At 40.2% G+C, this 14,843-nt stretch overlaps 1 protein-coding gene across 2 annotated transcripts in view; it reads right to left on the reverse strand.

The window, feature by feature from the left end:
• Nucleotides 1–568: 568 nt before the first annotated feature.
• The window catches only part of sox13 (SRY-box transcription factor 13), a 58,874-nt gene continuing 44,599 nt past the window's right edge, over nt 569–14,843 (reverse strand). For both annotated transcript variants that reach the window (XM_008300197.1, XM_008300196.1), the window contains exons 9-14: nt 14,401–14,566; nt 12,145–12,272; nt 9,804–9,903; nt 9,142–9,312; nt 6,100–6,316; nt 569–4,955 (exon numbers count right to left, since the gene is read on the reverse strand). In XM_008300197.1, coding sequence (XP_008298419.1) covers nt 4,676–4,955; nt 6,100–6,316; nt 9,142–9,312; nt 9,804–9,903; nt 12,145–12,272; nt 14,401–14,566 — 1,062 coding nt within the window. In that variant the 3' untranslated portion in view covers nt 569–4,675. The remainder of the gene's footprint in view (nt 4,956–6,099; nt 6,317–9,141; nt 9,313–9,803; nt 9,904–12,144; nt 12,273–14,400; nt 14,567–14,843) is intronic.

Consider the following 14,843-nt stretch of genomic DNA (forward strand, 5'->3'; position numbering starts at 1 on the left):
TTTCTTGAACTACCAATAACTGTAGTTTAGAGCTGAAGCTTCAACTTTTTTCAACTTGTTCATGTTTCAAACGAACAGCACCCTGTCAACTATTCTGGTCCAGTCCAGCAGATGGCAACATTGGCACAGTATAAAGTAGCAAAGTAACCATCCATCCATCCATTATCTGTACACCGCTTAATCCTCATTAGGGTCGCAGGGGGGCTGGAGTCTATCCCAGCCGACTTAGGGTGAAGGCAGGGGACACCCTGGACAGGTCACCAGTCTATCACAGGGCTACACTTAGAGACAGACAACCAAGCACACTCACATTCACACCTACAGACAATTTAGAATCACCAATTAACCTCAACATGTTTTTAGACTGTGTGGGAGGAAGCCGGAGAACCCGGAGAGAACCCACGCTGCACGGGGAGAACATGCAAACTCCACGCAGAAAGATTCCCCCACCGGGACGCGAACCGGCAACCTTCTTGCTGCGAGGCAACAGTGCTACCAACTGCGCCACCTTGCAGCCCACAAAGTAACCAAACTAATTTAATTAAATTAACAAAATATGACAACCAAGTCAAGTTAACATTTTATTATGAAGCAGAATGTGCATTTGGCATTCATCTTGACCTTAAATATTGAAGTGAAATCCTTCAGAGAGAGATAATTGAGCAAAGCTAAGAAGTGTGTTAGATTTTCTGATTGACTTGTTAAGTAACTGTAATGCGTTCTCTGGCTGGAGTCAAAGCTAGTGCACTAAGTTATAAAGCAATATCATCCGTGTGTGAGTAAGTACTGAACCAACCACGGTGTGTTGGTAGAGTCAGTCTTCAAATACAGACATACAAACAGACACATAATCTTACCAAACACAGTTAACACAATCAATTTATTTTCTGTCAAAAATCAAAAAAACAAATAAACACACAAAATCAGAAAACGTATAGAAATGTACACCTTTAAATTACACAAGCTCTTATAAACAAAATAAAGTCTCTTTCTATATTTACATCAGCAGGGGTAATGACAGGTGACTCCTCAGCACATCTCCGCGAAAACAATAGAAACATTTCCTTCTGATATCTGTCTCTATACACAAAAACCAGCATGTTTAGCATGATGAGCCCAAACCCAGAGGTATGAAATTGGTCTTTTCCCACCATTATGATTTGTCAACCTTGAAAATTAAGAGTTCCTTACACAAAACTACAAGTTGAGCTCATTTAAAATGACTCAGCATTTGACTTTAGAAATAGTAAATAACATTCAATTCATATAGGAATCTACAGTCACTTGACACAGTGTATGCTAAAGCAGTAGCATCATTAACATGGAGCTTACTGAATTTCACTAATGGAATGGAGAATTCTCCATGTCCTGCAAGGAAAATCCTAAATCATTAAGTTGGTGTTCCTACTCAGGAAGTTAGTTGTGTCTGTTCTGCTAACAAATACTGCTTTAACCAGCTCATGACAAACCGTGCTTTAGCCGTGCTTAAAAAGTGTTGTTTTTAAGCATGGTGTAATGGTAAATCTTGACTAAATCTTGTAAGTCTTGATTGGTAAACAACTAGAATACCAACAGAGTTACAGTCAGTGCAGACGTACTATCAAAGAACATATGCCAATAATAAGTTCATACAAGGAGCCAAAAATCACCGAGCAGCCTAGATACTTCACATGGAGCATAATCTTCTAAGGATGCAGAGATGAGTTTGGTGTGTGTTCATATTACGAAGTTGAATGGAGGTTCAGTTACCCATAAAAACATAGATTTCTTTCACTTTTAGAAATGCTGTCATACATAAAAATCACAATTCCTCTATGTTTGCATTCACCAAATATGGGCCGGGATTTTACACACATTCTGCCAATAAAAAAATCTGTCTGAAATTACTCCCAATGTATGATGCACACTCTACACACTCGCTGCTGTTACATACTGAGCATCCACATATTGAGTGTGTACATTTACCCTCTATATATAGTGCTCTCAAATTTCACAATTTGAAAAAGTAGCTTCCATGGCATGTACACTACTTACCATGCAAAGTCATGGTGATTCTTAAATGCCAGAAATATCATTTCTCTGATCTCTACTGAATGTCAACGAGAGAGGAAATAGTGAATGAGTGGACACACTGATTTGATTAACTGTCTGTGGTACAGGAATGTAGAAGATGATGAAAGAACAGTACTTTAGTCTATTTAGATGGAACTTCACCTTCATTTTGGTCTTAATAGTAATAATGAGAACAGTATGTTGTATGTGTTGTGAGAGGCGGCATCTCAGAAGAAAAACTGCAGAAATTGTGATGCACAGATTGCAGATGGTCAACACGACAATCAAAAAACACTCAAAGCGGCAAGCTAACACAGAGGTATACAAAAATAGGCAAGGCTGACATCAAATCAACATTCTGTGGAGAGTGAACTGCTGAAAATGCAACTCCAGCATGTGTAGCACGGCACGACTAAACAATGTGATGTGGAAAGATGAGGAAGAGGACTGTCTGATTAGTGATTTACTGTACTACCGGGGCCACAACAGGAATTTCATTGGTACCCTGAGAGAGAACAAGCACGTCGCTTGAATATAAGACCCAGCCTCCAATAATGAATTCCAACTGCCATGTTTTGTTTTGTCTTTTCGTTGCAAGCAAGCATGCCCCTGATTGCAGCTACAATATGATTCTAATTTACCCTAATATACTAAAAAGGCACTCTGGTGAGATCGCCTCCAAAGTCTGAAAAGATAACCGTGATGATGTCATGGGCTAGATCGAAAAACAAACTGACAAAATAAAATGTGAATTAAAACTTATTTCCAGCCGTTGCTATGATACAAATATTGGGAACCGATTCATTGAAATAAAAAGCATGCTGATGCTACTGGTCCAGTCGGTGCCGTGAAGCTATTGCAGAAAAGCGGGTGGAGTGCAACAAGATGATGAGGTGCACCAGCCACATCGGTTCCAAACATGCACACTAGAAAAAAAAATTCTGGCAACCTCCTGACAGCAGCAAGACGAGCTGCCGTGTTTATTGTGTTTGACTGGAAAAGCCAAAAAAAGAAAGAAGTGTGTGTAGTAATTTCACAAAAATAAATAGTCAAGGATGTGAAATGCTGTGCAACATTATGACATACATATGCTGCACAAAACAAGCATCCAGTTTACGTTCCTGACACATTTGCAGTCAGGACATGGGCAGACTCTGAATTCATGTTATGTGCGACATGGCACACATGTGGATGCATAAACTATGAATTAGCCTTGGAGGATACTTTTGGTTTACTTTAGCATGCAGTCTTTCCCATTAATGTGACTGTTGTGGCTTCATGGGTCATGTTAACGTTCCACTCTCCACCTCCTGGTAGAGATTTGGTCTAACAGGGGGTCACACAAAAGTGTGCAAACAGTGTGTATCAGGGTAACTAGTATGAACTCCCTGCACTTTACAAAAAATATTTTTTATGATCATTTAAATTATTATTTTTTTTTTTCAGTCTGACCAAAAAGTCAACACAGAAACTAACTTGCCTGGAACATTTTGTTACTGCATCAGCCATCTTTGTCCGGGAATGGTTGCTGTTCACCAACCATGTTCATTTATACATTGTTTACATGTGTGTTTCTCAAAACTCAATCGCGTCATGCAAAGGCAGACTAACCTGTGGACTTTTATGAGGACAAATGACAACAATCATCCTTTAATTGTTTCTCATTGGCAATTTGTTGCAATTTCTTTTTCATTTGTTTCCTGCCCACCCACAAATAAAAGACTTTTTCATTTCTTATTTTCTTCTGCTCACACTTAAAACGGGAAACAAATGGGTGGCTGGAAAGGCAGTTTGAAACATCAGCATTCAAAATGCCGGAAGTGTCGAATGAAAGATATTAGGTTGCATCATGGGAAGTGTAGGATCTGGTATTTTTGGGGCTGGAATAAAGACCTAAAGTCTGCTTTTTTGATTCTAACCATTGTTTTAATTTTTTTTTTTTAACTGACGTTGTCTACACTTAATGGGACTGCAATATAAAAATTGCTGAAATACACTTATTTTGTTTTTCTTTACCTCCTAATGTGATTTGGAGTGTTCTAACCTAATGTCAGGAAGCATCCTAGTCTGACAATCTAAACCTCCTATGTTGCAACATGCATACCAGTAAGACAAAGTAAGAAAAAAAGCACAGAAGACCTCGACTCCTCTCACCGTATCCATTTAGTGATGACCAGACTGCACCACTAGGGGGCGATGCTGACATACTGATGATATAAAGACCTCATCTGCTCTCAGGTTCATGTGTGTGTCCAGCAGGTAAAAATTGTGTTTTCCACTGTACTTTTGTGATTTCCTGTATTTTCTCCGTTTACTAAAATCCTTGCGTGGCATTTTGTTTGTCAAAAGTCAAAATGGTAAGAAAACAATAATAACTCTGATATTCTAACACCAAGCAGCAAGCATGATCTCCATTAAGTGAAATGATAAGAGCTTGGCTTTATGTGTGTGTGTATAGCAGGGTTTGCTAGAGACTGGGCTAATTTACAAGGGAACAGGTGATTCTTTTTTTTCATTCACTAAACCATTGAACAAACAACATCCTTTGCCCTCAGCTACCCTTACCTTGCCTCCTATCCCTGATGTTTCATTTGACTTTTCCCCCCTCTCTATCTGTCCTTCCTCAGTCTGTCAGGAGCACCAGTTCCCCCTCGCTCCTCTCCTCTCCGTTGCTTTCCTCTCCTTCACTGTATGGAGGTTGCTCTCTCTCCCGTTCCCTCTCCCTGGGCAGAGCGGTGGCTGTGGCTTGGCCTTCGGTTCTGCGTTGGGTGGGTGGGACTTGCGGCAGATAATGCTCCAGTAGTGCTGGGTGAAAGGGCATTGCTGAAACCGAGCTGCCGCCGCCGCCACCTGGGTACTGGGCATCACTGTGGGAGTAATGGATCTGCTGTGGTTCTGTTTGACTGAAAAGACAGAGAATGACATGTGAACACTGATGAACTGCAGGCATTGCTGATATTTCGAGGCACTTATCTTTCACATGATAGAGGTGCTGAGGTCCAATACATCACAGTAGCACACAGCGGTTATTCTGAATTGTTGCCTCGATTAATGGGTTAACAAGTATTCATGATTGTTTGATTATTACAAATAATACGCAGATTTTAACTTACTGTTTAGACATGTTCACAAACAAACAATGATCAAAAACAGAGTGAAAATGATTCAAACTTAGTGGTAATATCTAGAGATGCCAATTTGAACATATTCAGTGTTCATCCACAGGCTAACCAGTTCATAACCGCTGAAAAATACACATTTATTTAAAGAACAGATGAAGTAAATACATTGAATTATACATTTAAACACCAAAAACGATGATTTAAAAGTGTAACGCTTCCGCTGCTTTCTGTTGCATTTAAATCATTTCAATGATCATCTCTCAACTTACAGAACTGAACAGGTATGCTACCATACCACAAGACACCTTTGGAGTACTTTGGAGTCCAGGCCTTGATGGGTTGCATCAGGCAGGTGGTCAGCATGTTTTGGCTCATTGGTGTATACCAGTCAGTCCTTAAAGAACAGCGCATGATGCTAACTATCAAGCTAAATGCAGTACTTCTCCAATATCTCTGTAACTTTCCCCCCAAAATCAGTTTCTTTAGTAAGTCATCACAATGAAACTCTTCATCTGTTGTGACATTTTGATACTGATGCTTGACTTTTAAAAGAATTCTAAAAGGGAAAAGATGTAGTGAGGCAAAGAAAACACTAAAACAAAGCACACAAAACTGTTAACATTGCGAACCTCCCACTCCCCCAGCTTAACTAGTTGGATGAGTTCGAAGGACAAATAGTGAGGGATTCTATTCATTGTCGAGGACAGACTGAAAAACAGCCCTGTCGTAGTTTCAATACTTCACTTTTGTTTGTGTCTTCAAGAATAATAATAAAAAAAAAAGCTTTCAAAGCTGCACCCATTGTCTGCATGTGGAGGTGCAGCACAAACTCTTGTCAGTGAAGTGAATTCTCAGTGTTGTCTGCCATGGACAAATTCCATTATTTCATAGTTGTGGAAAGCACTCTGGCCTCTCCAGATTCTACCTGTGCGTGTAGGTTGCTCTCTGCTCCTGACGGCGGTTCTTCATCATGGCCTTGTACTCGCCCACCCTGAGCCTTCGTCCCTCCACAATGCAGGTTCGTTTGGGCCGCGGTTTGTATTTGTAGTCCGGGTAGCGCTCCAGGTGCTGCCTGCTCAGCCTCGCCTGCTCTTCATAGTAAGGCTGCTTCTCCTGGTTGGACATGGCCTTCCATCTGGAGCCTAAAGACAAAAACACATTGGAACAAAGGGGGTGAGCTCACAGAAGATCCCCAGCCAATGAAAGGCAGCATTTGAGTGTGAGCGTTCTTAAAAGGTTTATTTGGCCTCATGTTGTATTAATCCCAGTCATTGGCAGATTACAGTGTAAGTGTCGGTCCTATTTTAGTCATTATGTAATTAGCTTTCATAAAAATGTTTTTAAAAAAAAGAAGTTTGCCTTCTTAAAAAGTGAAGAGCTGAGAACATGAAGAAGAAGCTGGAAGGCTGACTGACCTGAAAAAACATATTCTAATGAATAATTACATAAAGCAGACAATAAATTACAAACAGAATCCACTGTATAATCCCCACTGGATCCCCATCCCAACCCCTCCAGCTACCCCTACCCCCCTCATCCCCACTCTCACCCCAACCGGTCAAGGCAGATGGCTGCCTTTCCTGAGCCTGGTTCTGTATGAGGTCTTTTTCCCCCTTCCATCGGTTTTCTTTTCTCTTTGTTCCCACTGTTGCAGACTTGCTCAGAGGGAGTCCAAAGGCAACTTTAGATCGTTGGGTTCTCTGTTTAAATTTGTAAGGTCTTCATCTTACTATGCTACGCGCTGGGAGAAGACATATGTTGTAAACTCTACTATACAAATAAAATTGAATTGTAAAAGTTGAAATGTGTTGTGAAAATTCTATACAAAGGAAATTTACAAAATGCAATTGTTCAATAGAGATATTTACTGCAACAAACCATACATTTGCAGAACTATTCAGAACTCATGTCCTTCACCTTGTATGAGGGTTGGTCTCTCCTGCCTCTCACAGCAGAGGGAAAAGAGGTGGGGGGTTAGTCTCTCAGGGTTTTTGTCTGTTAACCAGAGCTTTATCCACTAACAGGTCCACCCACTGTGGTAAACACTCCTCAGGAATATTCACTGACATGGTGCTACAGACCAATCTGTAAGTAGCTGCTACATTCTGTAAAAATTGCCCATGTGTGTTTTTCTGTGTTCGATTTGGGGAGCAATGCGACTGTCTGTGCAGACGGGGATTCGAGCAAAAGAAGCGACGAGGAGGACCAGAGACTCATGCCTTTGTGTTGATGCTTGCAATATACTACCCAAAACAACAGAAAACTTCAATCAGGCTCGTTTTATTTTGAACAGTCAGCTCATCACAAAACCTCTGGTAAGCTCCTTTTAACAGCTGAGTGCTTTTATTTTGAAAGACTGTCTTACTTAAAAGAACACTTCCTGTAACAAACTGTTTAGAAAATTTGACAAAGGCCAAGTCCCTCCCATTAACCCCTGGTATGTGCTTGGGAGGTTTTAAAAATGCAGACTACTGTACAGCAACTCGCTAAGCTCACGTTACTTGGTATAGACTCTATATATACAGTTTAATAGTAATAAATGATGAAGCTAATTTCCACTATCCTGTTGCTGTCCTGTTACTTACTGCACAAAACTGTGCAAATTTTTCATGGCCCATTGAGGCAGTCATCATGAATACCAGGCTCAGAAAGGAAGTTGCTATGGTGATTCTTACAACTCAAGGGGGGAAAAGGGCAAACAATCAAAGTAAGTGCAAAACCTTTTCCACTGTGGGCATTCAGAATCGTTGCTGAAGATCTTGATGTGTTGTTTGGTGTAGGCATTCACATCTGGGTGTTTGCTCAAGAGTTGAGGAGGTCAATTAACATTAGAGTGAATGTGACAGCTGAAGGGAACTCCTGACGCTTTGGGGTGTTTGTAAGTCACTCTGCTTCGGTAATCACATTGTGGAAGTAGTTTAAGTTCAATATGGAGGTTGTTCAAAAAATATTTTAACATTCTTTCCACTTTCCCCAATTGCTGGAAAAAATAAAATAAATAAAAATTAAGAGCTGAACATTTTGACAATTTATTGGTGTCAGTAGCTCAAAGTGTGCTGAAGCACCTTTTTCTTATCAGACTTTTGTAATGGACTTTGGAAATGATTAGGTCAATAATGTGAACATGTAAATCACACTACATCTGAAAATGTGTGTATCATATGGTTGTGTCCAGCTTTGACAACAATATTTGACATTAAAACTAACTTCCTGTTGTTTTCAAAGCACCAGCATGAACCTATGCCTTTGACTTGATGCAGTATGATCGGATCTTTTCCCGTAATTACAAGACACAAAGTCATAAATTTGAAATATGGTAGTCATATTAACAAGATAAGGAACCCATTTAAAAAATTTAAAACAAATTGTAATCCATTTTAAATTTGGGGTATTAAAGGTTTATTTTCTAAAAAGAATATATTTACCTTCCAAAAACAATTATAGCTTATATTTAAAACACCAGATAGCCAATAAGATGCCCATGTCTCATGTGACAAAATGAGCAAAGCAAGAACACTTTCAGCTACTTACAAACAGGCAATTGGGCTGTTGATAATATTTCTTTATTTTTGTAGAAAGAGCACCGAAACGTAACGACCTGATGGAGCAATCAAAGAAGCATCACTAGCTCAGCAATCTGATTCATTAACGTTTGTTACACACAAATACTTAGTAAAAGATTGCTAACATTAGCTACTATAAGCTCCTGCTTTGGAGGCCAACAAACTGATTTCATGGCTGGTGAAGTTCTTTCTCTGGATGAAGGTGTGGTTAACACATCAAACACATGTAGAGGTGCAAAGTGGTGTGAGAGGCGACATAAATATGTCAGTCAACCTACCATTACAGAGCGTTTTGGAAAAAAAAAACAAAGCTTTGTATGTGAAGCATTTAGGTAATCAGTCATATTTAGGTATTGTAGCAATAATTTGCTTTTAATTAACATGCATGTGTGTATATGTCTCACCCAGGATCTTGCTGATGGAGGAATTGTGCATGTCGGGGAAGGCCTGCAGGATCCTTCTGCGCTCATCTTTGGCCCACACCATGAAGGCATTCATGGGTCTTTTGATGTGGCCCGAAGAAGGAGGGTGCCGGGCCTCAGGGTAGCTGCCTGGGACTGAGACAGGCAGGGCACCTGCAGGAAACATAGTTATAGGATGGATTTGGAATATGTTAGTCATTCCTCAGGAATTCTTCAAGAGATGAATAACAGGTTTCTAAACAGATTTCTTCCTAAGAGTAAACTTCACTTCTATTAAACTTTTTTCCTACAAGCCTAAAATGGGCCGATATCTTTCAAACTAGCTATTAACCTTTAGTCATCAAAGTAAAAATGTTGTCTTCAACCACAAAGGATGCAGTTATGATTCACTTTCCCCCATCATATTCCTAAACTCTGAAGTTTCGTTCTCGTTCTCATTTAAGCTACAACGATTCACAAAGATGATGGTGTGTTTTGATACGTGCAGTTTCATCTGATGGTCGTGGTTATTTTTTTGATAATTAAATGTCAATATGATATTCTGAGGAAGGCAATGACAGAACACGATTCAGTGAAAACACTGCCTATTGTCATGTTGTTTCCTAGTTCTGACTATCAAAGACGGATCCTCCAGGGACACGTACCCTCAGAGTCACTACTGAGGTGGTCCTCAGTGGACGGGAGTCTGTTTTCAACCCGCTCACAGTGAGAAGCTCCCTCGTTGCTGGGAGAACCTCTGAACTCCTATAGACATGAAACAGACAAAGATGGATGAAGTCAGATACGCAGTAAAGTCACGCAAATATTCACATTGCAGCACTATGAAATTAGTTTAACTTAAATTGCAGTAAAATGATGCCTTAGTGTTCAAGCGGTGTGTTCAAGGTACTCTTGTGACACATGGTGCTATTTAAGGTAAAGATATGGAAGACATGCTGTTTAAATGCAGAGCTGCAATTGCAAAGACAGGAAATTACAGCACGATGGAGGCAGAAGAATGGTGTTGGATGGAAGAAACATTGTTGGAGGGAGGAAAGGTGAAGTAGCAAAGACAGAGGTGAGAAAGTAGCAACTCTGAATTTGCAAAGCTACCACACCAGCTGCATTTTATTTATCACCCTTTCTCATGTTGTAAAACGATTTCTATTCTCATGCAGCGGAGAGGAGAGTAATACCAAAATAGGTCAGTCAACAGTATTGGTGTTAAGGCAGCAGTAAAGACGAGATAGAGCAGGATAAAGAAGGAGAAGAGGAGGAGGAGGAGAGCCACAGAGGAGCTATTACAGTGGAAAAAGAGAGAGGGCAGGTGGCTCAGTCAATGCCACACTAAGGCCTTTGTGGTATTGTGAGGTTCCAACAGCTGTTTCTCCGGCTGAGACCAAAGCTTCAGCCACCCCAAAGAATGAAAACCAAGATCAGAATAGAGGACGACTTTTACGAGAACTACACCAGCAAATAAACACCAAGCATTTTTTACAATTGAATTCCCTCACAAATATGCACTTTTGAGATATTTTAAAGGCACTTAAAACAACTGAATCTACTACATTTTGCAATTTTCCAATGCTGTAGATGCTCATACAACACCAACAGTTTACGGTTTTTGTTTTTACAGAGTTTGCTGAGATGTACACTGTGCTTCTGTGTGTGGGTAAACCACAGCTGGCATAGTCGTCTGTCTGCTTAATCCTCAGGAAAGGAATGACTCCCTGTAACCCTAAACCAGACTCTGACCCCCCCGATAAGACCCCTAGATATCAGTCAGAGAAAGAGAGACACACTGCTTCCTCATATAAGGTTTGTTTAGTAAGAAAGTATTTGCATCCCACACTCACCAACTTACATTAAGATCTGACAGGTTGCTTTGCTGATAAACTGGTCTTTAAAAATAATTGAATTAGTTTGAATTTACAGCACTGGGTGGTGGTCAAAAGGCCGTTTTGGTCTCTTGTAATTCTTTAAAATTAGCCATATGGATGACTTCACCTCTCTTTTAAAGGATTCTGGATATTCGGGTCGTTTGCTACGAACAACCATGACCTGATTGGCTGATGAGTTAAACTAGAGTCAAGGTTTTTACATTTTTAATGTGTAAACAATGTGATCGTCATCGCCTTTTTCTATTCTCGATTTGCTGTCCCACCCCCAAACCTCACTGATTTGCTTGGCTCACTGCTGTCATAGCAACATCTTTGCCTATGAAAAAGCCTTTAAAGCCAATTATATAGTATGTAGTCAACAAGGTAACTACCAGGTGAACATAGTGGAGCACTAATGATTTGTATATCCTGTTCTCCTGACCTGACTTGGCTCAAACTGGTGTGTAAACCAGTGGGCCATTGAAATATCTCTTATTTAGCTGTTAAGTGGCCAACTATGGTCACCAAGTAGTAACTTTGTTAAAACAAAAATTTAAAAAAAGAATTAAAAGACAGTGAACATTGGATTTTAATAACACAACTTCAGATCAATGATAATGTAACATCATAACAGCTAGATCTGTAACTAAGCAACCACTTGCTAACATGTTAGCCATATCTATCTAAAAGCTATAGATATGTTGGTTTTATGTCTGTAGTTTATTTCCACTGCCCCACAGTGGCAAAAAAATGCAGATTCAAGTCAAATGATAGCATAACCAGACACGTGAGATGCAGGCTGCAGCCCTAAATGAACATGCCAGTATTAAACGAAGTAAAGAAAGCAACTATGAGAGTAAGAAAGACAGCGGTAACTCACACAATATCTCTCAAGTGTCTTTGCATGTTTTATGTTGTGCTAAAGCAGCCTGTAAACCTATCTTAAGGCATTTAGCTCAGTCTTGTGCCACTTCAAGAGTGTTACTAAAGATATAGTCAAACCTAGCCTACAAAGGTGTCAGACACTTATCCAGACGTAGGACCAATATGTAAAACATCCAGGGTACATGTCTAAAAAAAAAAAGAGACTCTTTGCAAATCTCTAGTTTAAACATTTGCTCATCACCTTTCCACTGCCATGTCTTTCCCTGTCCCTGTCCCTGTCTCTGTCTCGCCCTCCGCTGCTGTGAGTCCTCAGGAGCTGCTGGGCATCGTGGATGGCCTGGGTGACCACATCGCTGTCTCCCAGGAAACCTGAGGACAAAAACACAGCACAAGGAAGAGGAGAAAAAAAAATGAGAGAAATAAGAGGACAAGCTCCAGATGGTGAAGAAAAAGAAATGAAAATCCAGCAGAGGAGGAAAGTGTCAGAGTTCCTCCGAAACCCATTGTGGATATTATTAACGGTCACCTGCAGTTTATAATTAGTTTATTATTCTGCAGGTGGAAATGACGTAAAGTTGACAAATTTAAAAACTTGACAAAGATAACGGTTTACCATTAAAATGCATTTCAACTGCTTGCTATGCTGACATTGAAATAATAGTTTGTGTTTTATGTCATGTAACATTTTACTTATAAAAACCAATAGGAACGTACAGTTGTGAACAAAAGTTTACATACGCTCAGAAAGACAACACATATCATAACAGTTTCTACTCACTCCTTCAGCTCTTTATTTCCTATGATGGAATGATTGAAACACCTACACCTTCGTCACAAAACATAGTGATGCATCTTGGTTATTTCACTGATTTAGTTGTTTTAAAAAAAAAAAAAAAAAAAAGGGTCAAAATCTTCTGAGTCAAAAATATACATACAGCATTTTTTTTTTTTTTTTTTTTTGTGATTTAGACAGTTGTTAAGTGCATTTTCACAGTGGCATGGCCTCTTTACTTCTTCTGAGTGGTTATGTTTGACTACAGCTGCTGACTTCCTGAGACAGTTAAATAGAACACATTTTATACACTCATTAGACTCAGCCACAAACACGACAGTAGGAAAGTCAGGAGTTCAGCAAAGATCCGAAGAAACAAATCATTGACTTGAATAAATCAGGAAAGTCCCTTTGAGCCATTTCAAAGCAGCTACAGATCACAAAATCAACTGTGTAAACAATGTGTAAGTCTATAGTACATGGTGCAGTTGTGTGTCAGGAAGAAAACACAAACTATCACCTGCTGCTGAAAGACTATTGGTCAGGATTATCAAGAGTCAACCAAGAATCACAAAAAAGCAGCTCTGCAATGAATTAGAAGTTGCTGGAACACAGCTGTCAGTGTTCCCTGTGTTTTATATCGCCATGGTCTGAGAGGCTGCCGTACAAGAAGGAAGTCCCTCCTCAGAAGTGGCACCTTATGGCTCGACTGAAGTTTGCTGCTGATCACATCGACAAAGAAAAAGCCTTCTGGAGGAAAGTTCTGTTTTCCGATGAAACAAAAAATTATCTATTTGGCCAAAATAATCAGAACTGTGTTTGGAGGGGAGAAGGTGAGGCCTTTAACCCCAAGAATAGCAAACAGACTGTAAAGCATGGTGGTGGCAGCATTATGCTGAGGGGCTGTTTTGCTGCTAGTGGAACTGGTGCTTTACATAAAGTAAATGGAATAATAAAGAAGGAAGATTACCTTCACATTCGTCAGGATAACCCAACATAATCAGCCAGAAGGCTGGGTCTCAGACCCAGTTGGGTGTTCCAGCAAGACAATAACCCAAAACACACATCAAAAGTGGTAAAGAAATGGTTCAATCCGATCAGAATTAGGGATTTGGATTGATCTCTCTGAACAAGTCCGTGTTAGAAAGAAAACACATTTAGTTTAACTGTACTGTTTCTGGTCAAAGAAGCTTGTGGATGGCTACCAAAAGTGCCTAACTGAGGTTAAAATGGCCAAAGCACATGAACCAAATGTTAGAATTGCTGTATGTATATTCTTACCAAACCAACCTTGTGTATATTTTCACAAACACACATAACGGATTTTTCTCTATATCCTTGCAGAAGGCTTCTTAGCCTTTGTTGGCACATTGCTACAGTTCTAGGTGCCATACTACCACCAGTTAAGTGAAATATATATAATGGCACTTACATTGTGTAAGCATGAAGGAGGTGTCTCGTGATCCAAAGGGAGGCAATTTGAATTTTGTTACTGTGACAAAACAAGAAACTCAAAGGATGTTTGATAAGGCTTTTTCAGCTGTTGCTTTTTTATTCAAATTAGGGGAATGCTGTCATTGTGAAGGGTACATAGGAGCTGTAATGTTTGGAGCTGCATTAGCAGTTCAGGTAAACTACTATATTTTTCTTGACTTTTTTTTTTTTTTTTTTACAGTGGGGCCATGAATTCCCACTGTCTATCAGAGCAGTGTCTGCATGACTCACTGAGGGCAGATCGTGGTGGGCTGTGGGACACCTCTCTCTGGAAATCTCTGGGTCTGTAGGATCCCTGCAGTGCCAGTGATCCCAGCTCCAGGCTATGTGGACTGGGTGTTTTACCCAACTCCAGCCCCTTTGGCCTCGAGGTCAGGTTCAAGGGCTGACTTGCTTCCTAAACACACAGTGAGAGCAGATGAGCAGGGGTGGGGCCAGTAGGGAACATTCAGGCAGAACCACAAAGGGTGAGGGCGTGCATGTATTCCGGTTATGCATGGCACATTTGGCATGTCCTAGCACATCTGTCACACCTTTGTACCTTTTTTGGTCTTTTGTCTACAACCTATCCTCATCCTCTCTTCCCTTTTGTTTATTTAAGCTGGGTTGCTCTATCCCTTCCCTGCTTGAGAACATAGCGCCCAAATACAGTTCATGCTACACACACACACACA

The sequence above is a fragment of the Stegastes partitus genome, unplaced genomic scaffold (genome assembly GCF_000690725.1).
Source record: "Stegastes partitus isolate 25-593 unplaced genomic scaffold, Stegastes_partitus-1.0.2 Scaffold1509, whole genome shotgun sequence".
Lineage (NCBI taxonomy): Eukaryota > Metazoa > Chordata > Actinopteri > Pomacentridae > Stegastes > Stegastes partitus.